The sequence below is a fragment of the Procambarus clarkii genome, chromosome 82 (genome assembly GCF_040958095.1).
Source record: "Procambarus clarkii isolate CNS0578487 chromosome 82, FALCON_Pclarkii_2.0, whole genome shotgun sequence".
NCBI classification, from domain to species: Eukaryota; Metazoa; Arthropoda; class Malacostraca; order Decapoda; family Cambaridae; genus Procambarus; species Procambarus clarkii.
In genome coordinates, this window is record NC_091231.1 from 4,560,516 (window position 1) to 4,586,917 (window position 26,402).

The 26,402-nt window shown below is 36.7% G+C and overlaps 2 protein-coding genes across 7 annotated transcripts in view; one reads left to right on the top strand and one right to left on the bottom strand.

Moving 5' to 3' along the window:
• LOC123764395 (ciliary microtubule associated protein 1A) overlaps positions 1 to 8,245 on the top strand; it is a 32,698-nt gene extending 24,453 nt beyond the window's left edge. The window contains exons 6-8 of one of the 3 annotated variants that reach the window (XM_045752185.2): positions 297 to 503; positions 2,568 to 2,681; positions 5,282 to 8,245. In XM_045752185.2, coding sequence (XP_045608141.2) covers positions 297 to 503; positions 2,568 to 2,681; positions 5,282 to 5,359 — 399 coding nt within the window. In that variant the 3' untranslated portion in view covers positions 5,360 to 8,245. Of the gene's footprint in view, positions 1 to 296; positions 504 to 2,567; positions 2,784 to 5,281 lie in introns of all 3 variants that reach the window. The other 2 variants (XM_045752184.2, XM_045752189.2) reach the window with 2 other exon arrangements.
• A 903-nt stretch (positions 8,246 to 9,148) lies between these two features.
• The window catches only part of LOC123764394 (zinc transporter ZIP13 homolog), a 60,907-nt gene continuing 43,653 nt past the window's right edge, over positions 9,149 to 26,402 (bottom strand). For all 4 annotated transcript variants that reach the window (XM_045752181.2, XM_045752180.2, XM_045752183.2 and 1 more), the window contains 5 exons: positions 26,228 to 26,332; positions 24,345 to 24,499; positions 23,723 to 23,894; positions 20,485 to 20,586; positions 9,149 to 20,110 (listed from right to left, as the gene is read on the bottom strand). In XM_045752181.2, the coding sequence (XP_045608137.1) occupies positions 19,938 to 20,110; positions 20,485 to 20,586; positions 23,723 to 23,894; positions 24,345 to 24,499; positions 26,228 to 26,332 (707 nt within the window). In that variant the 3' untranslated portion in view covers positions 9,149 to 19,937. The remainder of the gene's footprint in view (positions 20,111 to 20,484; positions 20,587 to 23,722; positions 23,895 to 24,344; positions 24,500 to 26,227; positions 26,333 to 26,402) is intronic.

Genomic DNA, 26,402 nt, shown 5'->3' on the forward strand with positions numbered 1-26,402 from the left:
GAGGAAAAAGAATGGTTAAAAAAGTGGGGTCCTGGAGCTAATAGCTTGATTCTGCAGATACAAATAGTAAATCCAAATATTAGATGCACTCACTCACACACACGCACACACACATGCATATAAAAAATTATTTTACATGCTCCTACTTTAAAAAAGTTTGTAATATACAGTACTTCATATTGTACTTATAATATACACATCATTTCTCATTTGAGATATTACTCTAGTTCATAATGCTTGGCTTTATATATACCCTCCCACACTCTGGACTGCATGCATATAACCTTCGTGTTCAGTATCAGCCCTCCGGTCCCAAGTTCACCATGGCTCCCAGACCTGCTGACGAAGTGGACAAAATGAATATCCCAGGGCCAGGCGCTTACAACTCTGGTGATCTTGATAAGTGCAGAGAGAAACAGCCAGCCTTTACTATGTCTCCAAAGACCAACCTGCCCACTGATAACAGTCCAAAGCCTGCACCAAATGCTTACTCTCCAGAAAAGGTGGGTAGTGTGCTATACTCTGCTGGAGGGTATTAGGTGACTGAAGATAAGGGATTGTTGGCCTTATTGAGGAAAAAATTGTCACACAAACATAAGCCAGAAGAATATACAATCAGGAACCACACAGTATTTACTGAAGTATGACATGAGAACAAAAGGAAACAGTGGTCAGTGCAGTTGGGTCACAGGCAAATGGTCCCAGGTTCAATTCCTGTGTCAGGACAGCAGCAATTTGGAAATATATCCCTTCACCTGATTTCTCTGTACACCTAGCAGTAAATAGGTACCTGGAAGTTAGGCAACTAATGTGGGTTGCATTCTGGAGGAAGCTCATTAATTGGCCTAGGGACCTCTTGCTAAGACTAATCAGGCTTCTTCCCTCCTACTAGAGAAAATTGAACCCCCCCCCAAAAAAAAATCACGTGTGTGTGTGTGTGTGTGTGTAGATTTAAAATTATATAATGGAATTGATAGTCATAAACTTGAGAGTGGACACAGGTGACAATACAAAAGTTTTAGAAGCTTTAAAATGAGTCTGACACCACACAGACTATATATATATACCCCACATACCAAGGGGTATGTCTTAACTATGCAGTAGGGTCCTGGAAAGGAATGAGACCACATGCAAGTGAACTGACAACTGCACAGCAGGTATACATACAAGAGTGACCTGAGCACAGAAAGAAATATAAATCACATTGCCATGCCATGAAGGATCAGAAAATGATACAGTACATATCAATAAGCAGCACATGAGATCACACAACATGAGAGAGAAGCACTACCATAAGTGCCACAACAGCAGTGAATAAGAAGCAACACCACAGCAAGGCATAAGAACAATACCACATTAACCACACAACAGCACACATTAACCACACAACAGCACACATTTGGGGACGGCACAGAATTGAGGACACTGGATCCAAGAGTCAATGCTCAATCCTGCAGGCACAAATAGGTGTGTACTATAAGAGGGATGAGGAATAACACATCTTGTATGCATAATAGTGGGTGGACAGGGAAGCTCAGGCAAGAGATGGCTGGTGTATTGCATAGTAAATAATAATTAAACAGTAGGAATGGTAAGAATAACTAATGAAATTATTAGTTTATTTGGCTTAATTTGCATTTATATATGTATGTGTTCACCTAACAGTAAACTGCTACCCAGGATTTAGGCAACTGGGTTGGAAGGTTTGGAAACTTGGAAGGTCAGTAGTGTGACCTTGGGGGTGGGGCTCCATACAAGCCTATTAAGTGTGAATGTATACATACGCAGGCTTCCTGTCCCTGGCAAAATTAATTGTTCTTGCAATGATGAGTTATCACTTGACATGATGAGCTAGTGTAAGTGAAGATGAATTGTATAACAAATTATTATATGGCATTACATAATTGTTAATGATCACATAACATGATGAGGCATCGCATGTCATGAGCTGTCAAAGAACATAATGTTCCACACGACATAATGAGATCGTATGACTTGCTGCGTTATTTAATGACATGATGAGTTGCATGTGTAAATACATAAATGTGAAGACAAATGTACTGTAAGACAGCATCACTTTGATTCTAGTATTCATCTCAGGATTTATTTACCAATATTATCATATTTCTGCAAAATATTAGTACCTGTATAGTAGTTTCTGCAGGTGAGAGTGAATCACCATGGACATAGCTGTCCATTATTACTTCCATGTATTATTTTCTATGTATACCTTAGAAAGTAATACTACATGTATTACTTTCACGTAGTTTTTTTCAATGCATTGCTTGCTTTTTAGATTCCTCATATTACATCACTTATGCTTAAATACTAAGTATTAGTAAGTTTAGTTCACTATTAACTTAACCCTATTAAACTCACTAAACTTGAGAGGATAAAGGCACATGCAAGTCCTTATTTATTTTTAACTATTTTATTTTAATAGCTTGCACATGTTTCCTTATATAAGTGAAAATAGTACTGATCTAATTTACTCACATGTCAGAGCTACTCCTAAATGAACATGATAGGTATGTAGGCAGTGTTGAGCATTATTCCCTATGGTTCAGTACGTGCCATCGGGACCCAAGTTCACCATGGCGCCCCGTGCTGTTGAAGAGATGGACAAGATGCAAGTGCCCGGCCCAGGCACCTACGAAGCTGGCAACCTGGACAAGAGTAGGGTCAGTTTACCAGCATTCACTATGGCACCAAAAACCAACTTACCGACAGACCGTACTCAAAAACCAGCACCCAATGCGTATTCACCAGAAAAGTCCGAGTCGGTAGGTGGCGTTAGAGAGAGCAAGGGACTTGAGGGTTATGAGACAGATAAGCAGGCACTGTAGATAATGAAGAAATGCCCAACTTTCAGAACTTATCTAATGTTATAGTGTATAGAGGAAAGTGTTAATGCTTTCCATTTTACATTATAGTGTGTGTACTATACAATACTGTATTATTTATTTAAAGTAGAACTTGTACAGTAGTTCACTTGTAGTTGCTGAGTAGATTCAGGTAAATTAGATGCCATTCAAGTTTTAGCATGGGTATGTTTGACTTTATATTTTAATCACATTGCAAATGGTAGGCCTACTATATAAGCAGTACCATGTATATTCAGTGTGTGTGTATATAATATATAATTATTATTATTATACACACATGTATGTCTTATTAAATATGACCTCATTGCTGGCATTGTTGATCTCCACATAGTACAGTATAAGCTTTCTATGCTTCTATTTTCTTACTCTCGGGATTAAGATGGGCAAACAAGTTACCGAAATCCATGGAAAAGAAACTAATGATTATTGAAGGGTACATTTTCTATGCCATTTCATTCCACTCTGGAACATCTTCAGGTAAGGATTAAATATACAAGGTCAACATTTTTCTTGATACACATGTAAAAAGAGATGGAATTGTATGGGGGTAATGTGAAGTAATCACACACAGGTAAAGAAATAGGGACATAATGGGGATGAATCCCCATAATGGGGATGAATTTGATAATGGGTGATCAAAAACTGCATAAGGCGGTGAGCAGAGAGAACTCGGTAGAGACATTATCTGGTGCTGTATGGCAAGGACTGGATTTGAGCATAGGCAAGGTATCAAAGTCGTTACTCTGTATATATAGGGTGGGTCTCTCCTTTTATGAGTATAGCTTCCAGTACTATATTTGCAGTCTTCTCTGGTCAGTGGTGACCAGAGAAGACTCTGGGCTGGTAAGGGCTCTGTTGACACACAGAGCCCTTACTCATTGTTCTGACTGGCATAACATCCACAAGGAAATGGACAGAAGCCTTCAAGTGTTAATAAACAACGAATACACAAATAGAGAATCCAACACCCATATCAGAAGATATTTAGAAAAATGGTACAGTATAACAGAACAGAAACAACCCTTTCCATAAAAGTATTACAAATTTACTATGAGCTCACAATACAAAATTGAAAAATAATTAAAAATATAATTTCAAATTGAGTAAAACCGACAGCCCAGACCAAAGACTGGAATTCATTATTTACTGCAAAACAAAAAAAGACTGCTGATTTAATAATTAAGAACAGGCCCAATAAACAATACAACCCTCCAAAAAGCAAACATGGTATACCAGTTCACATGCTCCAATGAAGAATGTCACCTTCGATTTACTTACATTGGTATGACCACCACAAAGCTTTTGAGAAGACTGACCTGCCATCTACAAAGCTGGTGCCCCTGGAAACCATATACAAAATGTACATAACATGCACTAGGAACATACTACTGGAGTTGAAAATACAATAATCTTGGCATCCACTGCTGACCAGAGGAGACTGCAAATATATTACTGGAAGCTATATTCATTAAAAAAAGAGACCACCCTAAATATACAGAGTAACGACTTTGATTCCTTGCCTACGCTCAAATCCAGTCCTTACCATACAGCACCAGATAACATCTCTACCGAGTTCTCCCCGCCCATTGCCATTGGATGCCAATGTTTGATTGGCATCCATCCCCATTATTTCTGTTTCTTCACCTGTGTGATTATTCTCTTTTTCCACATGCATATTGATATATATTTACACCTTGTATATTTATTCCTTACATGAAGATGTTCTAGAGTGGAACAAAGCATTGTAGAAAATATACTCTTCAATAATCATTAGTTTCTTTTCTATGAATTTTGGTAACTTGATTGCTCTTCTTAACCCCAAGAGTAAGAAAATAATTAAAAGCATAGAAAGCTTATAAGATCAACAATACTAACAATGTAGTCATATTTACCCAAATAGGCTTAAAAAAGCCTGCTGTCCAAGTATACAAATATGTATACTTATACATACAGTAAACATGGCATGCTGCATATAAACTACATAAATAATGGTCTAAATAATAATGAGCGTCTGAAGAAATGTGACTAACTGACTTGACAGACAATTCATCACAAATTCAAAACATGTTAAGGAAGTAACACACTGATGCAAGTTCCATTGAGCTAAAACGATGCTTACAGAATAAGTGATAAACTATATGCTTTAACTTAACTAAAATATTAAGACAAGTTTCTCGAGTTATATCTGTATCTATCTCAAAATCTCATCCAGTAACAAATCTCAACATTCATTAGAATTAACAATTAATTACTTATAAACGTTTCCAACCTTCAGTCATTTTTAATACATATTAAATATGGAACAAATGGATTAATAAAAGTATAGATGAACTCCTGTGTTATCAGTGAATCTGATCACATTGAACTAAATTCAAAATATATTTTCATGTCCTCAGTCGGAGACCAAGACTACCCCACAGTTCAGCTTTGGAATCAAGCACTCACAGTATTTGGGAAAACTACGTGACCAGTAACCTCCATACAGCTGTCTACCAATGACCTGGCATAGCTGTCTCCACCTGCCTCATGTCTCCCAGGGGAATTTACACAGCTGTGTCTACCTGCCTCTTATCTCCTAGCGATCTTGATAGCTGTCTCTGCCTATCTCCCAGCAATCCTGACAGCTGTCTACCTGCATCCAGTCTCTACAGTGATCTTAAAACAGCTCTCTCCACCTGCCTCCTGTTTCCCTGTGGTATTTACCCAGCTGTCTACCTGTCTCCCAGTGGTCCTGACACATCCGTTTCCTGCCTCCCAGAATCTCTGACACGGCTGTCTTTATGCATAGTCTGTCTACCACCACTGAACGGTTCCTCCTGTTAAAGAATATAGTGATCCCAATTGAAAACCAATTGGTTAGAGGACTTGATAATTGTTATATTGTTACTTTGATTAGGTTCCTTTTTAGAGTTAATTATAAAAAGAAACTGGTCAAACATAAAATTTGTATGTGTCCAATCTAGCAGATTATCTTAACTAATACGTGAAAACCACAGTGTATTCTAACTAGGAACAAGCATCTTTTCAGAATAGAGAATTTGAGAGACAAATTTAATGCAAGTAATGGCAACTTTAATGGATATTCCACCACAGTGTTCTAAAATTAAGACAGAAAAAGGGGCTAACCATAATTTATGAAACTTTAAATATACTTTCATATCATTATTTTAGTACTAGCCACTCAAATATGGCCTCACTACTCTTCTTGTGTACATTTTCTTTATTGAATTGGGATCACTATAGTTGAGCATTGTTTGAAAATTTTAAACAATATAAAGAACATTATTTTTTGTTTTATTATTGCATACAGCATGGAATATTATCATTTGCAACAAATATGTGAATATTTTAAGTGCACTTTTATTGGTCTTGAAAGGTCTTTTTTTTTTTTATTCCTGGTGATAAGAGTCGATAGATCACGAGAATCGGCACTTGGCAGACAAGCTCCTGTGCTTGACTCGCGCAATTTGGATGAGAATCTATGACAGCAAACTAATCATATACTTAAAAATTATCAGTACGTCTCGCATCGGGATTTTGTTTAAATCCTTTTAAAGAAAACAAAACTTTCTATGGCGAGAAAATTGAAATCATTTATACAGTAATTATCATTAGAAAAAGCTCGAGTATTAATACTCGATTACATTTAATGTTTTTAAACCTTCCTAGAAGCATTGATTGTGTTCCTAAACACAAGTTTCTTCGGGCTACAACTTGGCCTTATACTTATGAACTTGTCTCTAAAAGTTAATTATTGAGTCAGTACCTCACAGGTTAAGTTTGAACTACTTTCCAGGATACGAATATAAAAAAATTTCATATCTTCGACAGTGTGATGTCATAATATAGGAATGTCTTGCATTATCAACACCGAGTTTATTACTGAACTAAGTTTTTCTACTTAATTGCAACATTTTGGCTGGTATCCAAAGTACAGCAGTGCACTGTCGACAGTTTTATGTATCTCTTAGATCAAGGCTTCTCTACATTTGGACCTAGAATTTTATTCATTGACGACCGATTTTATTAAATTATGGTGCACCAGCTTCTTACCAACACACATAGGAATAATGAGATTTTTTTTTTATTAAGCAGATGCTTATAAATATTAAATTTTTTAATATACTTTTTGTAAAACTGTAGAAACATTTTACATTTGAAGAATTAATATAAATTATTCTACAAGAATTGTTTTTCAATTGCAGTACAGTACTGTAATTACTTTAGTTGTAACATGTCGGTCATCTATTATGCATGGATTAATATGTACATTATGATTATACGTGCATTCTCTTGTCTTGTAGTGCACATCATGCAAACTATCAACTTTATATTTATTATTACAACTTGAGTTGGACACTATTCTAAAGAAAATAGTCCATCATATATATATAGTTTTATTGTATGTATATATTATATTCAGCTTTAAAAATGTGCCAGAATAATGATAAATAATCTTGTTATAACCATGCAAAATTATTTGTACTACAGATTGTATCTGCAAAACTATATTAAATAGTATACAGAATACTTATTAAATCTACCTATGCAATTTTGATAATTTTGAGTGATAATCATGTTTTATTATGGATGCCCTCTTGTGTTGGAATCATTTATTGCATAAAATGCTCAAATAGGTGCTAGAGTTCCAACCAAGAGCACAATTCTTTATAGAAATTGTAAAGTTACCTGTGTACTGAGCAAACAAAGGGGTCTAAGTAAATGGAGATGTGTTTGCCATGCTTATTGTGATAGATAACATTAATGTGACTTCATATACCATTGGTATAGTCATCCCACCACATGATAAAGCACTTTTGTATCGGCTCGTCGCATTCTCCGTTCCATGACCTTTAAGCTTTGTCCGGTGCCCCATCTACCTACTCTAATTTTCCTCCCTCCCAGTAATCACTTTTATCCATAATTATTATTAGTAGTATACCGGGTATATAAACAAAACTTAACATTTTCTCAGTTATATTGTAAAAACAAAAATGAAAAAAAATGCTTGTAATGCAATCAAAATAAATGGGGACAAAAGTTAAGAGCTTCTCTAAGGTGAATTTAGTGTGACTAACTTTCATGATGACTTGTTTTCTTTATATGCATATAGCTACATGGGCACCACAAAACAATCATTATGCCCAACTGATATTCACATACAGTATTGGCTTGTTTCTCAACCTATTCTTAGTGTTAGCATTTTTATTTTTCAAGCTCATAATTCCAGTTACATTATAATATTGCAAGTTAGATTCAGTTACTTGTGTGGTTTATTGTCTATTGAAAGTGTCAACCATGTTGCTTCATTCACCTCACTGCACGTGGCACAAGCTCATCAGTAAAGCTATTTTCATCTACAGTGTTTTTTATTTCCCCTTTAATCTGAGCTCAAGTAATAAGTTACTAGATACTAGACTGGACCACATTGAAATGAAAAAGACAATGTGAAGAAATTATCTGGGAGTTGATTAATAAGCATCTTAAAACAAAAAATGCATAAATGTATAATAGATGGCATATAAAATACTTGTATTTACTTCTAAAAGCACTCTGCACGATATCAAAGATTGTCAAGGACAATCCTGTACTTTGGGTTGTATTGAGGTCCATTCACTAGATCGGACTACTTGCCTTTCCCAGGATACAATAGCTGCCTAACTTCCAGCTACCTATTTACTGCTAGGCGATCAAAAGTATCAGGCGAAATGAAACATGCCCAACCATATTTGTCATGCCCAGGGATTAAACCCAGGATCCCGGATTATGCCTGCTGTGCACTATCACAGACAGCAGAAGCTACCCATACCCATCCAAGGATGATACACAAGAGCTCCCATCACCACATTAAGGCAGCATCCTTGATGTGGTGTCCCCTGGTAAGTGAGACTCATGTTGCCTCCCACCCATTTTATTCAATTGTTCCTGTAGATAATATTAGACAAATCTTAAAAATCTTTAAAGATAAGACATTATTAAATGGATAACCACATACCTGTCTGATTCTGAAGATCGTCTCTGCAGTCCAGTCTCTGACCAGTCCTCCTGGTTGGGGGTCTGGTCGACCAGGCTGTTTGATGCAGCTGCTCACAGCTTGATGTATGAGTCACAGCCTGGATGATCAAGTATTCTTTGAAGGTGTTTGAACAGAGAGAGGTCAATCAGTTATGCCCCTTATGTGTAGAGGGAGAGTCTTGAAAGGTCTTGGGCCTATGATGAATGTGATGTTGGCAACAGTTTTATGATGGAGGCATATTAGACACTTTTAATGGAGAATATTATATTTTTCATATGAAACATGTTTGCACATGTGATGAAGACAAAAACCAAGTTCATGAATTTTACAACAGAGAAATATAACTTAAGTTCTGACATCAGGAAGGCAAGGACGTTAATCTTAACAGCATAAAGTGCAGACAATGTTGCAATACAATCAATCCTGATGTGCAACATTTATTCCACTTATCTTTAAATTTCACTGATATATAAAAAATATACAGTATAACATTATACAAAATACCTTGACAATATTGTAAGTGATAATTTCCGATTTAACGAGCTATTTTATCTCGGAAGGCATTCGGGTCGATACATACTGTATTATGCAAGTTCCACATTCAACTACCAATAATTTCTCTTGGATGATTATAGTACTGTATTCTGAAACTGCAAACTTTTTTCAAATTATGCATCATAATAATTGAGAGAATTAAACTGGAAATATCATCAATTACAGATTTGGACTTCACATTTACAATGGCTATTGTTAATGAATGCTCGGGTATTAAGCTCGAATCGATGCCAACACACCATAGTTAAATTAAACCTTGTTATTAAGAGGTCGTGAACAAGTATTTTATATTAAAACATGTGTTAATAATGTATTTATGTTTAGTAATAATTAACATTTAGTGTTATGGGAGTATTATCAAAATAATGTTTGCACGGAACATACTGATACCTTACACACAGAAATCACAATGGCATGATGCATCAAATGAACAAATCCACAAGGGCCGTGACGAGGATTTGAGCCTACTTCCGAGAGCATCCCAGATGCTGCCTTAATCGACTGAGCTACGACATGGAAAAGAATTGCAACCGGGAAATCATTTTGATTTACCAACGGATCCTGCAGTCTCTCCGAGACACAAACCAGGGTTTTACACAACTCCCCCATGCACTCGAGCTATGTCAGGCTGTTCTACCTCTTCACCCTTACTTCATTATTCACAGAAATCACAATAGTGTGATGCATCAAATAAACAAATTCACAAGCCGTGATGAGGATTCGAACCTCGTTACGGCCCTTGTGACGAGGATTCCAAGTCGTAGCTCAATCAATTAAGGCAGCGTCTGGGATGCTCTCGGATGTAGGTTCAAATCCTCGTCATGGTCCTTGTGGATTTGTTCATACCGAGAGCTTTTATATCAGTTATGTGCTTGTCATTTAACTCTTGCTAAGTAAGAAGTAGAAATATATTAAGTAAAAAATTATATCTTTTCGATATGAAATTTTTGTTTCTTCAGCGAGTCTTGATCATGATGCTGGCTACTACCCACTCCAATAACTTATGGATAAAAAACACCCAATAAAAAGACCTAATTGTCTAAATCACCAACATACAAATTACAGTATACACTTTAAGACATCAGTATATACTTTCTTAAGAAATAATGGATTCAATTTAAATTTGCTTAAAATACTGGATTCAGTTTTATATTTAAGAAAATTATAATTTGCTTTTCTTGTCAAATCTGAAACAACAAAATTGGTCATCACATAAGAGTGAAATGCAGGCAAGCATTGCCTGCTTGCCTGCATTATATAAAAAACGTCATTTACAAACTTCAATTACCCAATAATACCATACATATACAGTAATAAATTAATGACTGCTTGAAAATTTCACTCTAAATTAAAATATCCTAAATTACCTTATCGCAAAAAAAAATTCTTTAAACTATACTGTATGTAGGTTCTTAAGAGTAATGTCTTTAAACTTACACGATGCAATACCTGTACACCATGACTAAAATGTTATAATTCATTTATTATACCTTATATGAACACCTATAATGGTATCCAATAATATACTGCAGCTACGGAATAACTGTAACACTATACACAGCACCATGTATAATGACATACATAATATATGTAAAACCTAATGAGTGAACATGATGCCTTCTTAGCACGCAGATTCTGGTCCTCGGTGTTTTCATTTACCAACATAAATCTGTAAAAAAATATTTAAAAAAAAGATAATGATCTAGACACATAAAAGACTTGTACTGTAAAGAAAATATACCTGAAATTTAATTTTCATGTTACAATTCTAAAGATGTGTAACAGTTAAATTAGGTAGCAAAATATATCAAATTACAGTAATTTATAACATTAAACATTTCCTTGACAACACATGAGAGACATGCAATGCATTTTGTTGAAAGTAAATTATGAACAGTACAAAATGCTTAGGACAATTTCTCTTTATGTCCATATAAAAATACAGTAGTTTGACTATGCAAGTGTTACAAAAAGTCAAAGTGGTTAGGCTCATGTTGAAATGCACTTCAAAACCGAGTGATAAATATAAACATTATATTCACTATTGGTAATGATACAAAAGAGAAGACACCTGCCGCCGCCGCCTCCTGCTGCTGCTGCTGCGTAGTGTTAAATGTCTTATTGCAAGTGGCCATTTGCTAGTCTTGTTGTAACTAATGTTAATACATGTGATACATAGGTAAATACATGTGAGACATAAGTAATATAATTTGCAGCAATAAAATAAAAGTATAACTGCAATGTGAAGATTCCATTCAATCTTAATAAAGATGACATTTTCATCATACAATGGCCCTCTTATCATAAAAATAGGTTTGAACCTAACATAGTACAGTATTGAGGTTCTAAGAGTATACTCTAGGTCATTAGACCTTACACAATATAATGCGTGCACACATGACAATATAACAACTTTAAACCATGACTATGAAAGCTATGTTGAAATTGTTATACTGTACCCAAATTCTCACACAAATTGAGGCATGAATGGACATTATTACATTACCAATGATTTACATAAATAATATTTGATATTTGTTAAAATATATATATATATACATATTTCAAAACCAACATGACCTAAAATTTGTTAATACATTTTGATATCATTTACATTAAAATAACATCAAATGATTTCATATTTGAAGTACTGTATTACAACATTCATGTAGGCAGGATGAAGCATGTGGCACTATAAAATGGTTAATATATTAAAATATCTCTAGTGCCACACTGTGGCTATGGAAGCACGTGGTACTGGGCATACACTTTGAGTTCAAATACCCAAGTATCAGATATGGCATGCATACATATATACATTACTTGTGCGTTAAGTTTTGTTTTCATATCACGGCAGAATTATGTGATACTATTCAAACATGCAACTAAAACATAAGATAAAATATTGCTAAGTGGTGCTGCTTGATCACAAAGATAATAAAATAAGATTAATGGAAGCCGAGTGCAAGTACATAAAATTGAGTATAATAAAGTACCGAATATACTTGTAAATATCTCAGGTACATATTAAACAAATCTATCGAGCATCAATAAAGAAAATTTGTTATATCCAAGATGCCAAGTGACAGCTTAAGCAGGAAGAGAACCACTTATGATTAACTGGAAGGTTGTATGTATGGTCGGATCATGCTTCTTACCATTGGATTGGAATATACAGGTAATCGAATATGACCAAGATTAATTTTTTTTTACAATAACAAGATTAATATTTTGTTTTAAGGTGAAACATACATCAAACTTTAAATACAGTACTGTACTAGAAAAAACTGTTTCAAAGCTAATGAAGAAGTGTAAATGTATCATGAAAATACATGTACTGTGCAGTGTTTTCTAAGCTTCTACATGGATATTTTCCTCAAACTTTTAAGTACCACAGGCCATCTCTAACTTGCAAGGAATGGTGACAAATTACAATCATGATATCCCAGGTACTATAGTGTTAAAACATGATAACTTGCAAACCGAGATAACAGTCACAATAGAGTCATGTGACGCACACTTGGCTCTGGGGCTCTTCCTACACACTGGAGCTCATAAATATAAATTACAGTAATAACAAAGGAACCGGACTGAGCTGCCAGGGCTGATATCTGTACTCACCTAGCTGTGCTTGCAGGAGTTGAGCTTCGGCTCTTTGGTCCCGCCCCCTCTTTTACGGGGAGGGTGAGGAGCTAACTAGTGGTTGGACTTTGACAAGTGAGTACATAATTCGAATCAGGGTTGCAAATGTTGCCAAGCAAGTATTTGTTTTGGTGCACTCTACCTTTTTGGTGTGTTTTCCCTTCAGTAATGTGAATAATGTAATACTAAATTCTCACTTCCCAATGTTTCCATTGAGGGGGCCAGACTGTCTAAGACCTGTCCATCACCTACCTAGTGATACTCTGGCAACTGATGCAGCCCTTCCAGACAAACAAGTTTCTATGCATTCTATCAGCAAAAATATAATTAGCAAGTGGTGGAAACCAATATGCAAAGGATTTATTGTGTAGCATTATTAATTGTTTAATTTCCCTTAACAAATTCAATAAACTACCAAACTGTACTATTGTAGCTAAATCGTTACTAATTTCTACATCTCTCTAAATGTACACTGCCCCAGTGAACTGTGGGATTACAAACACACAAGAAAAGTTAATATTAAGCCCAAAGCTTAATATAACAAAGTTTTGCACATGAAGCATGCTAAAGCAGCATCCAACAGTTGGTTGAAGGAGCCATCTCAGCTTTGGTAGTTAAAATTATACACTGTCACAAATTCTTGAGTCCCGTACAACAAGAAAACCTATTTTTGTTGGTACAATTTAAGTTGTATTTAAAAGGAATTGCCCAACTCTTAAGTGTTTTATTTGTATTTTTTAAACAAGGACAGCATTTAAAATATTGGAAATAGTAGAGATTTCCATAAAAATCTTTTGTACTTTATTATTCTTTTTTATTTTGCTATGAAAACTTGAAAACAATCAGATCAATGAAATATGACTCATAGGAAAGAATGAACAAAGTTATTTATATCAGATAGAATAATAGATTAGGGAAAATTATATCAGAAGTAATACTGTTGATGACTTTTGGTTGCATTTTTGGTAAAACATTCAAATTTCAAAACAAATTATTGACAAATATTTTTATATCTTTTTTTTCATTTTTTTATCTGACTTTGATGACATTTTTCACACATAAGAGATACCACAATTTTTTTTTTTAATATAAACATTCATGCAAATCTTGATACAGTACCTTGATAATTTCCATTATTGTACAAACAGTTAAGTGAGTGTACTTTTCTGTTCCCTTATGCCCTACATATTGTGGCATTTATGCTTAGGCCATTAGAAATATGGTTTCCTCTGCCTTATATTTTGAGGCATCGGTAGGTTTATGTAAAATCATGTTTCCTTATGCCCTGTATACTATAGCATTTACATTTAGGTCATCAGAAATATGCTTTCCTCTGCTTTTATATTTTGTGGCAACAATACAGTTATTGTAAAATTCAATATTTTAGTACTGTATACCATAAAAAGAAATGTGTTTTTAAATGCATCTTTAACATTATATAAACCCTGTAGTTTTCTATGATTCGTTTTATTGTTTCTAGTATGCTTCCTTGTGTCCATCGCTGCCTTATCTACCCATCTGGCATTTCTGTCGGATTCTTGGTGGGATTACGAAATGGGACTATTTGCTCTAACCACCTCCCTACTTGCCCCCTCTTTCCCTCTCCACTTCTTCTCTTCGGGTTTCCATGCTGGCTCTCTATATATCTCCTCCCTCTTCCTCGATTCACTAACAATAAATATGGGTACTCACCAAGTGTCCAGATGTTTCTCCACATATGATCCTGGAATAATGTCTAGGTGAGTATGGTGGTGTTAACTGAGGGTGGAGGTGGATGTTGAGGGTTACATGATCAATCTTCATGGTTACATGGAGGACGAACACAAAAGGCTTTAGTTTGAGCTCTCTTGGAAGCCCTCAATCATCCTCTTTGAGTGTTAATTGCCCCAAGCATCCAGATGTTTAGCATTTTTGAAAATGCTGCAAAATCTGTAAAATGACATCAGATCTTCTGTAGTCGAACTTTAAAAAGATTTCAAAGCTCTTCTCTACCTCTGCCATGCATGCTTGACTTGTTCCATCTTCCTCTTCCTCTGACAAATTTTCTGAATCCTACAAATGCATATGTACCAAACCTATTGCCCTTAACTCGCTCATTTTCATGTGGATGTGTTGTTCATGTGGATCAAGAAAGAGCTCCACTTTGCTGTTCCCTGGCAAGCCAATACCCAGTACTGTTAAAATGATCTCACCTCGGGTATGACATGATTTAAAAAGCATTTATGAAAAATGGGTCTAGACATTCATGTGATGAGCTGAGCCTTAAAAATGACAATGATAGTATTAATGACACATTTAAAGGCCCTTGGATTTTTACTTTTGTCAATAATGAGTCATTTTAATTCGTGCATGCCAGTTGCATTTGCACAACAGAGTACAGAGAGCCTTTTGTTACTTGCCTTGAACCCAGCTGAACCATCACCTTCATCTAGAAGAGAGTATGTATACTCATCCAACATACACAGTGCAAGCTTATTTCATCTGCATTATGAATTTGTTCAGGAGATAAAAAGAGTCATCCTGCACTGTCTCCTCAAATTTTGACACAAATTCCTCTGCACTTTTGCATCAGCAGATTACTTTTCAACTCGCAATTTCACAGATATGAACCTTAAAGCCCCTTAGCTATCACTGTACACTCGCTTATCATGAAACTTCACTTGCTGGTGAAAATGCTTGGCCTTTTCCCTTACTGAGCCATCTTGGCACTGGCTTCTTTGATTTGCCACATGTCTGCCTGTACCACTCCCAGACAGCCTCATCAACACTTTTAACACGAGCAATTACTAAAAAAAAATTCTGTTGCACATTACTACATCACTTGCACCTTTAACAGAATGTGAAAAAATTTGGTCTACAGCCTTCAAAATAACATTGAGCGTGGTTTTGCTAACTTTGAATTTGATACACATGACACTCCTAGGAATTCCAGATTCAACTTTATTTATTTATAAGCTGAGCGTTTTGTTAAAAATTCATCACGTTTTCCCTTGGCTTCACCGCTTGAAGCCCTGAACAACAGATTTCCAGCATTTCCTGATGCCATAGACACTGGATGCATATTGAGGGTCCCATTAGTACAGTCGGGTTTGTTCTCAACTCACAATTAAGAATTCCAGGATCGAATCCCAGGGAGGACAGAAATGGCTGGGCATGTTTCCTTTCACCTAATACATCTGTTCATCCAGCAGTTAGTAGGCACCCAGAAGTTAGTCAGCTTGTTTTGGGGTTTCATCCAAGACAGGGAGGGAGGGGGGGGTCATTAATTTGACCTGGTGTACCTCGATATAAGCCTAACATGTATAAATACACTGTGGCTGCCTGTCCCCAACACAATGAATTGTTATTTAGATGACTTGGAAGTTGCAGAATGCATCTTGTTCACGTATCATTGATGCTCTTAATATGCTGACTTACATCTATCCTAATAATACTGCATATAAAAAAGTATAGCTTTAGTAATTATACTTTGCTATCATCAAATATTATCTGGAATATATAGCAAAAACTATTAGAAATTGCATAATAGGTATTTCTGGTGCCATTTACATGACAAAAGGTATACAGTAATATCAGAGGATCCAAGAATTCCTGGTTATTCTCATGACTATGGTCTTGTGTAAGTGAATGACAACTTTACTGACTCTTCCACTAAAGGTATCCTACCCCACTTTGCATACGCTTGCACAAATTATGCATCTTCAGTTCATTTACATACAGCAAAACATTACAAATACAGTTTAACCATATCACAGTTGCCCTATCACGTTTATCTACATGCAATGTTTGAAATGTTTTGTTTGTAAAATAAATGAAAGGCTCAAATTTATGATCCTCTGAAAAATGTTTGTTTTTAACCTTTCAACATATTTGAGATGCCTACAGTTGTCATTGGTCAAAATGGTAGAACGTTCCGATGTTGGCTAACTTTAACTCGCCCTTTGTTATTGTATTTTGCTTTTATTCCATTTTTGAAAATACCATCGTAAAGCAGGCGATGAGTCACAATAACATGGCTACAGTAATTTGACCAGACCACACACTAGAAGGTGAAGGGACGACGACGTTTCGGTCCGTCCTGGACCATTCTCAAGTCGATAGAATGGTCCAGGACGGACCGAAACGTCGTTGTCCCTTCACCTTCTAATGTGTGGTCTGGTCAAATTACCATCGTAAAGTATAACTCTTTAACTTAAAAAACAAATACCACACTGAACACTTTACCATGCATAGTAACTTCCCAGTATGCATTGGAGGCCAAATATTGCTAAGGTATTTGTGCATGGGCCAAGATGCTGGCAGCACACAAAATTGTTAAGGGGGCAAAAACAGCAAAGGGTTAATTAACCCTTAGACTAACCTTATTATTTTTCATAGTATAATTGGCAAGTGGGGTAAATACTTTGTGGTTGATATTAGACATTGTCTTTATCATGGGATGCTGACATTTTCATCCAAATAATCAGACAAAAATAATAATGCAAATTATGAATAATTTGCAGACTATATTACGAGTATTTCTCTGATACAGTACTTGCAAAATAGGAACCTTTACTTATCGTATTGTAAAAGTAATGAAGAATTCAACCCAAAATGGCGTGTCCCTGTCCTTGAAGCTGAAGTGAAGCTTGAAGTGAAAATAGTTAAATCTCAGGTACAGAAAATACAAAAATTCACACAACTAGGTCAATAACAAATTAATGATGTGCAAGGCCTGGGAAAAGAAGACATATTCTACCAATCAGGGATGGTGGAGAAGTTCATATAAAAAAAAAATCAAATTAGTGGCTTAGTGGTTAGCAAACAACACTGGGATATTTAAGAGCAAGAGGTCATAGATATAAACTAGCTAAACACAGATGCCAAAGAAATATAAGAAAATTCACTTTCGCAAACAGAGTGGTAGACGGTTGGAACAAGTTAGGGGAGAAGGTGGTGGAGGCCAAGACTGTCAGTAGTTTCAAAGCGTTATATGACAAAGAGTGCTGGGAAGACGGGACACCACGAGCATAGCTCTCATCCTGTAACTTCACTTAGGTAATTACTTAGGTAATTACTGGAACAAATTTTGAATCAAGTGAATATGCTAGATATTAATTACAAATGTTTATTTTGGTACAAACTTTCTTTTTGATTGGCACTCAACCTAGAGCTGTGTTGTCATTAAGAAACAATTGCACAGTTGACAAGATGAAATTTGTTAATCTGAAACTTCAAAAACAAGAGGCCATAGATTCAAGCTAAGAAAATAGAAGTGCCAAAAAAATATACAAAATTTCACTTTTGCAAACAGTTGTAGGCGGTTGAACAAGTCAAGTGAGAAGGTGGTGGATGCCAAAAGCAATCAGTAATTTCAAAGCATAATATGATAAAGATTACCGAGAAGAAGGGGTTCACCAAGCATAGCTCTCATCCTGTAACTACACTTAGGTAATTAATTAGGTAATTATTACACACAAACACATCCACACACCAAATGCATTGCACTAGAAAACTGTCACAAGTGGAGTACCAAAGGGTTCAGTTCTTGCACCAGTAATGTTCATTGTCTACATAAACAACCTACCAGACAGAATACAGAATTATATGAACATTCTTGCTGATGATAGATATTAGGGAAGATGACTGTCATCCCCCTTCAAGAATATGTGGACAAAATAAGGGTATGGAACACCACTTGGCAAATGGAATTTAATGAGAATAAATGCCATGTTATGGAATGTGGAATACCTATAGGAGAAAATAGACCATACATAACCTACAAATTATTTGAAAGAGCTTTACAAAAAAATCTGATAAAGAAAGAGATCTAGGGGGTGGTCCTAGAAACTGTTCATGACCTTTAAGAGACAAAAGTTGACATATGCAGCAGTTGTATGGTGCTTATGTCTTCAGAAGCACATCAACAAATTAGAAAAGGTGCAAAGACATGCAACTAAATGGCTTCCAGAACTAAAATAAAACAGCTACAAGGAGAGGATAGAAGCCAAAAGAATTGACAGGGAAGAATGTCCTTGTCAGGGTATCTGACAGGGTCCAGGTCTCAGAATTCCTGAAACCTGGAACTTCAAAAACAAGAGGTCATAGATTTAAGCTAATTAAATAAAGCTGCCAAAGAAATATGAGAAAATTCACTTTTGCAAATAGAGTGGTAGATGGTAGAAATAAGTTAAGTGAGAAGGTGGCGGAGGCCAAAACCGTCAGTAGTTTCAAAGAGTTATATGATAGAGTGCTGGGAAAATGGGCCACCATGAGTGTAGCTCTCATCCTGTAACTACACTTAGGTAATTACACCAGCTATGAAGAAAGGCTAACAGGAACACACAGGTGACAATCTCATACAAAATAGTAACAGAAATCAGTAAAATTTTAAGGAGGTTTTGTATCGGCTATATAAAAAACAAAGTCATAGTCAAGCTAAAAGTGCCAGAATAAACATTCAAAAATTCACTTTTGATAAGTGGCAGACATATTAAATAAATTCAATAAGAGGCAAATACTATATATAACCAAAACTACTGGAAGCTTCAAAATGTCATACGACGAAGATTATTGGGAAGACAAGACACCACCGGCGTAGCACTCATCCTGCAGCTAATCTTAGTTAATAGCACACAAATACATACATACAAACATACATACATACATACATACACACACACACACATTAGGTAATTATGCACACACACAAATATATGCCATTAAAACTTTTGGATAAAATCAGTAAGTAGTCATTGCAGAGCATACAGAATCCAAAGAATATTTGTTTTCCAAAATTATTGTAAATTATGCGTGGAAATGATGAGTAGATTGAACAGACAAGATTAGCCTGACGTCACTTAACACATAAGAGCTACAGCTGCCATTGTCAGGGTGCCACACAGGAGGCAGAGAAGTTGCGCACATGACTGAGCAGGACGCTCCTCCTGCAGCAGTTCAGGCAGAACGCTCACTAAGGCTATGTTGAGGAAGCCACCCGCTGTGAACGACAAAATGTACACCTGTGCCCCACCTGCAAAACACATAATTTCCAGATTATGTGATTATTTCCACATAATCACTACAGTATTGTATAATTATACAGTATGTTATATTTATAAACATGCATCCCATCAATATGGAATGATAATTACTGTACAGAGTACAGTATATTATAGTATATTATATACAGTATATAGAAAGAATGTATGTACTGTGTATACATTTGAACCAATGTATTGTTCAAAATTAAATTCTTAATAATAAAGACAAGGGAAGACTCATCCCTTCAGCTAACTACTGGCCAAACCTGACAGACAGGCATATATCCATAGCTACACTTCCCTAAGCCTTCCTGATCATGAAGATAAATGAAATTAGATGATACACTGCCGAGGATGGACTCACCTAAAACATCGGAGGTGCCGATGCAAAGTGTACACAAAGCCCCCATTAAACCAATGCCAGCAGTATAGATCTGAGCCTTGGTGGCCTCCCACCGAGTAAACCCTGCAGTAGACAAAATGTTTAACAGTATAAATATAACAAACCTAGATATTAAGGCATGTTAACAATTCCAGAAGCACGTACCAGTTACTGCACGAGTGGCAAATTATAAAATGTAAAGGTATATATATAAATCCAGCGGTAAATGTGATGAAATTTCTGGTGGATCGCTCCGTAGCTCTCCAATGCTACAACCTGGAAGCGCCAAAGCTTTGGGAACACACCTGGACTCTTGTGACCCTCAAGCACCTACAGGGACAAGTTGATCTGCTTAAAGAAGGAAAGGGAAAACTGAGGATCCAAAATCACCCTAAAATGCTCCCAAAACAAGCAACTGCTTACTGAGATTTGCAACCCTAAATAAAAGTAATGCAAATGATTGATATTTTGGCAATATCACTGCCTAGATATACTTGCCCACCTCGAGATGGTAGCCCAGGTGACTCCTCCCCCCTTCCCCCCTCCCAGCCAGCCCATTCTTGAGCTGCCCAGACCCATTCCCTCCCCCATCTCCATGGGTAAAGAAAGCAGTGGGCAGGGAGGTTGTGTTACTAAGCAGCCAATTTGAAAGAAGAACTTAATTATTACACTCAGCCATGGATTTCAGAAAATGACCACCTCCTATGTTGCATACCTGTAGATGACTCCGAGGATTAACATCCCTATGGCAATAGAGCCACCAAGTTGCTGTAAGACAACATCCTATAGCCACTCACTGAAGTGAGGTGTAAGAGGGTGTGTGACCCAAGCACACCACCGGCCATCAGATAACATTGCTCAAGAGTCAATCCTTAACTGTAGCCTCTGTTCACCCAGCATTGAATGGGTACCTGCTTGTTAAATGATTTAGTGGGTTGTATTCTGGGAAAAAATTAAGATCAAGGAACTGCCCAAAATGCTCCTCCCTATCAACAGGCCATGCAGAGGGGAGTGAACTGTCATAACTGGGCACATGCAAGTTGGGTTACAGAACACATGTTAAGCAGAAAAGAAACAAAACTAAGTACTGTAACCCTGTAATGACCCCACTAATTGCTACTAATCTGAAAGTCAAAAGGTGACAGAGCCCAGCAGAGCCGAGTGAACAAAGTGCCACTTGGCAAGTGATCTAGCTGGCTGGCTGGCCAATAATCGAAGACTCTGGAATTCCTGGCTGCCACCTAGTGGCAAGTCAGTCAGTCTAGGTAATGATTTAGCCACATTAATTTGTATCCCTGTTTTCATCAGGGATACAAATCTCACCAAGCACTTGCATGTTTTGGACCATTTTTCTTTCTGGTGGGCATTTTTCTTGGTTCTGTGGTGATTTCTAATCCCCAAGGCTTCTCTTTGCCTTTTTTAATTGGGTAGGTGCCCATAAGTCAGTACAGGTCAGTACAGGAAGCAACCAAGGTTTGGTTGCTTCTGGGTTGTAGCACTGCAAAGCTACTGAGGCCCCTTCAGTAGCTAAAAAGAAGTAAAGTATTATACAAGTGGCAAGTGTTAAAATTATTATTTAAAAATAAAGCAAGCAAGTCAGTTATATTTTAATATTCATATTAAGACTGGTGGGAGTTTATTTACCAAATACTGTACGAGCTCACTTATCCAGATTCCGTTAAACCGGATATTTGGGTTATCTGGCCAAAACCACATCTGAATAATTTTCTGGCAAACTTCACAATATCCTGATGGTAATCTGGATAACCAGAAGTTTGGCCTGATACCACAGGCTTAAAGTTTAAATCAAGTTCAGATAAGTTTCTGGAAAAACTTCACCATATCTGGACAGAAATCCAGATAACCAGAGAATAACACTTTCATACCCCATGGACGACTGTGACATCCACAATTAACTCTGTGGATGTGCGAAATGGACGGCCGCGAAGTCCAAAATTAAAATATTTTTTAGTACTCTATTTGTTCTCCAATCATTATGGGACTAATTTTAAAATGTGTGCCTTTAGATTGTGAACCATTTCAGACCAGAATGAACGACATAGCAAGAACATTAAGGTAAGAAAACTGAACAGAGTATACACATTTTATTGTAGGTGGGCAGATTGGCGCTCGCTCCTGGGTAACTCTCGGCGGACTTTCTGGTTTGCTGCAAGTAGCGTGCCTGTTTATTTTTATCTTATATACATATATTCCTTTAGAAAATTCTATTGTGAACAAACTGATACCAAAATGAACGATGTAACATGAAAATTGATAGGTAACGCTCACGGATAAAGCGCAGCCGATTTTCGGGTTTGCTGAGGGCGGCACGCCGTTTTTTTTTTTTTTACCTTATATGCATATATCCCTTTAGAGAATTCTATTGCGAACAATTTGATACCAAAATAAACGATGTAACACAAAAATTGACATGAGAAAACTGAAAGAGTATACACATTTTAGTGGTTGTGCACTCATGAGTAACGTTCAGTTGATTTTCGGGTTTGTTGTGGGTGGCACACTGGGCTTTTTGACCTTTTATGCCTATATCCCTTTAGAGAAGTCTATTGCGAACATTTTGATACCAAAATGAATGATGTAACACGAAAACTGACGAGAGAAAACACATTTTAGTGCGGGTGTTGTGGGTGTGTGGATGGGTGCTCGCTCACGGGAAATGCTTGGTCGATTTTCGGGATTTCTGTGGGTGACACGCCAGCCGTTTTGACTTTATATCCATATAAGTCTGTAGGGAATTCTATTGCGAACACCATGATATCAAAATGAATGACGTAAAATGAAAACTGAGGTGAGAAAACTGAAGAGAGTATACACATTTGAATGCTCTTGCGCGCTCACGGGTAACGCTTGGCCGATTTTTGGGTTTGCTGCAGGTCGTATGCCGGGCTTTTGGACTTTATATGCATATAACCCCGTAAAAAATTCTATTGCGAACACATTGATACAAAAATGAACGACGTTACATGAAAAATTTAGGTGAGAAAACTGAAAAAGAGTACACACTTTCGTCTGGCCGCACTGACGCAAAATGCCCGATCTCTCTTGAGGTAGGCTGGGACGCGCGCACCGTATGTCTGGGTTATCTGGTGAGGGGTCCTTCTGATATAGTTCGGATAAGTGAGCTTAAGACAGTATATTGTACCAACCGAGTCACACCAGTATTTGATAAATAACTTGTTTTGACGCAAGCGATACATACCTGATTTAAGTAGAATTGCAAAATCTCCCACTTCATGTGGAATTTCATGTATGAGGATTGCACCAGTGGTAAGTAGACCAGTTTTATAAGACACCATAAAGGATCCTGCTACTGCCAGCCCATGGGTGAAGTTATCAATCCCATTGGCTATTAGATTCAGATAACCAGTCACCTATGAGAAAAAGTATTTTCTATATTTAAAAATGCTGAACAGGGGGACCCCCTGTTTTATATTGGTTCTTGGGAGGTATTAAGGGTATTGATTCCTCTTTGTCTAATTGTAAGGTTGTTACTCGATGGAGGATTGAGTTAAACTTATCAGTGACTCATTTGAAATGTTTTTTTGTTATGGTGGGGGTACACAGTTGACAAGAGCCTGGCAAGTTATTTGAACCCAGGATGGACCCAATAGTCTCTGGCCTTGAAAACATCCAAGAGGCCTTAGGTCAGAAGAATTCACTCCAAAACTGCCACAAAGGTGCTACTTGTACAACATACTATGACCTTTCAAGTGCATTATATGATCGAACTCAATGCAAATAAATCGATTGCAAACAGCGATAAGGAAAAAAGGAAATATTATAAAGTATTCATCATATTGGGCAACTAATTAATAACATACCTCCTTCCTTGTAGGTTGTGGGGTGCCCTTCATGGTGGTGCTGGTAGGGCCACCAGAGCCATGTGAAGCCATCATCTCCACAATGATGAACACGAAGATTCCCGCCAGGACACACAAACCCACCTGAGTGAATGCTTCATGGGTACCTGCACCACCTGTGTAAGTAGAAAAATTCCTTCTAATTGAAAGAAAAAACTTAACTTTATGAAATTAATTAGTACTCTACACATTTTAATGCATTGCATCTCACAAATAACAATTTTGGATTAATGCAATGTAGCCTAACTAGAACAGGTTGAAATACAAAAAATTAGCCTTGGAGGGCCATAGAGAATTGCCAACTGAATAAATCTTCATTATAAAGAACAGGTTATTCCGCTAAAAAAAAAACCTGATTTATATTGGTTCTTGGGGGGAATGTTAAGGTTATTGATTCCTCTTTTTGTCTTATTGTCAGGTTGTTACTCGATGGTGGATTGAGTTAAGACTTATCAGTGACTCATTTGACCAGGTTATTTTAATTTGATTCCACAGTTACCAGCCATGACATTCCTGCTTACATTCTGCTCCACTCATATGTTGTTATGGGATGGTGGGGAGAATACTGGGAGAAAAAATGGTGGGGGGGGGGGGGGGACATGCCATATCCCAAGGCTCCCTCAATCCATGAAGCCAATTCTGGACAGGCAATATCCACATTTCATATTAAATACTGTACAATTAAATATTCTGATGCCTTCAGTAGTAATAAGTAATAAAATATTTTATCAATTTAAAAAATTATGTACTGTAATACTTGTACTCTTACTATAAATTAAACTTTTTTTTAGAGGAGATAGCGGGAAGGGGATTAGTCCTACTGCAACACGACACATCTTGATTTGTGCTTTTTCCCTCAGTGCTTGTGAGATTAAAACTCTAGTTACCTAAGGATTTTCATCCATTTTCTTTTAATATTTAAGTGTTTGGTAGTGCATATTATGTCTACCAGCAGAAGTAGACAGGTTTAAGCCTACAGTCTACAGACAATCGACTTGAGAATGGTCCAGGACGGACCGAAACGTCGTCGTCCCTTCACCTTCTAGTGTGTGGTCTGGTCAACATTCTTCAGCCACGTTATTGTGACTCATCACCTGCATAGACAGGTTTAAATGAACAAATCCACTAGGATCATCCCGGGCGTAAGTTCGAACCCTTGTCATGGCCCTTTATGGATTTGTTCATTTGATATATCATACTATATTGTGATTTCTGTGTGTAAGACAGGTTTAACCAGGTGGGTAACAAGGAGGTATCTGAACACCAAAGAAAAGGTTACATTAATAAACAATAAAGAGGGCTGGGAAGTGAGGATGCTGGCACAGAAGTTTGAAGTACTGCACTGTACTGTAGCACTAGTACTGCTTTGTATATAGGAAATATAGAACTCAAGAGATTTTGACATTCAGTGCTAGAAGAGAAAGCATTGGAGCAGAGGTCTGTGGGAAAAATATTCAAGAGAATAAACATTAGAAGTTAGATAAGGCTATTTATAAGTTCATTATGTCGTTCTGGAGTGCCTGTCAATGGCAAGTAGTAAGTAATATTGACTCTTTTCAAAGGTATTTTAGTCAAGCAATGCAAGTCCAGAGCCTCTTCTGCAGCAATTGATATATTGTTCTATCCGAGATTTGCTATTTTTAGCTATACTGTATAAATCCAAACCTCTTTTTGGTTTTAAAGTCTAAATGATATACTGTATGAGACTCTTTCCTTAACAGCTGTCTTTCAGGTACATCAAATTCCAATCAAGTGGGCTTTCACTGTACTATATTCCATCTTATGAATGAAACATGTACAGTATAGTACATTGAGTAGGCAATAAGAGTCGGGGGGTGAAATACCTTCGAGGGCCATGCTCCAGGCCTCAGGTAGCAGATGAAGGAACACATCACCCAACAGACCACCCACAGCAAAACTCAGCAGCAATTGCAACAAGTTCCGTCCTCCTGAAACACAACAGACAACCAGTAAGTTAAACTGTAAATATGCAAGACAAATAGATGAAACTAATTAAAA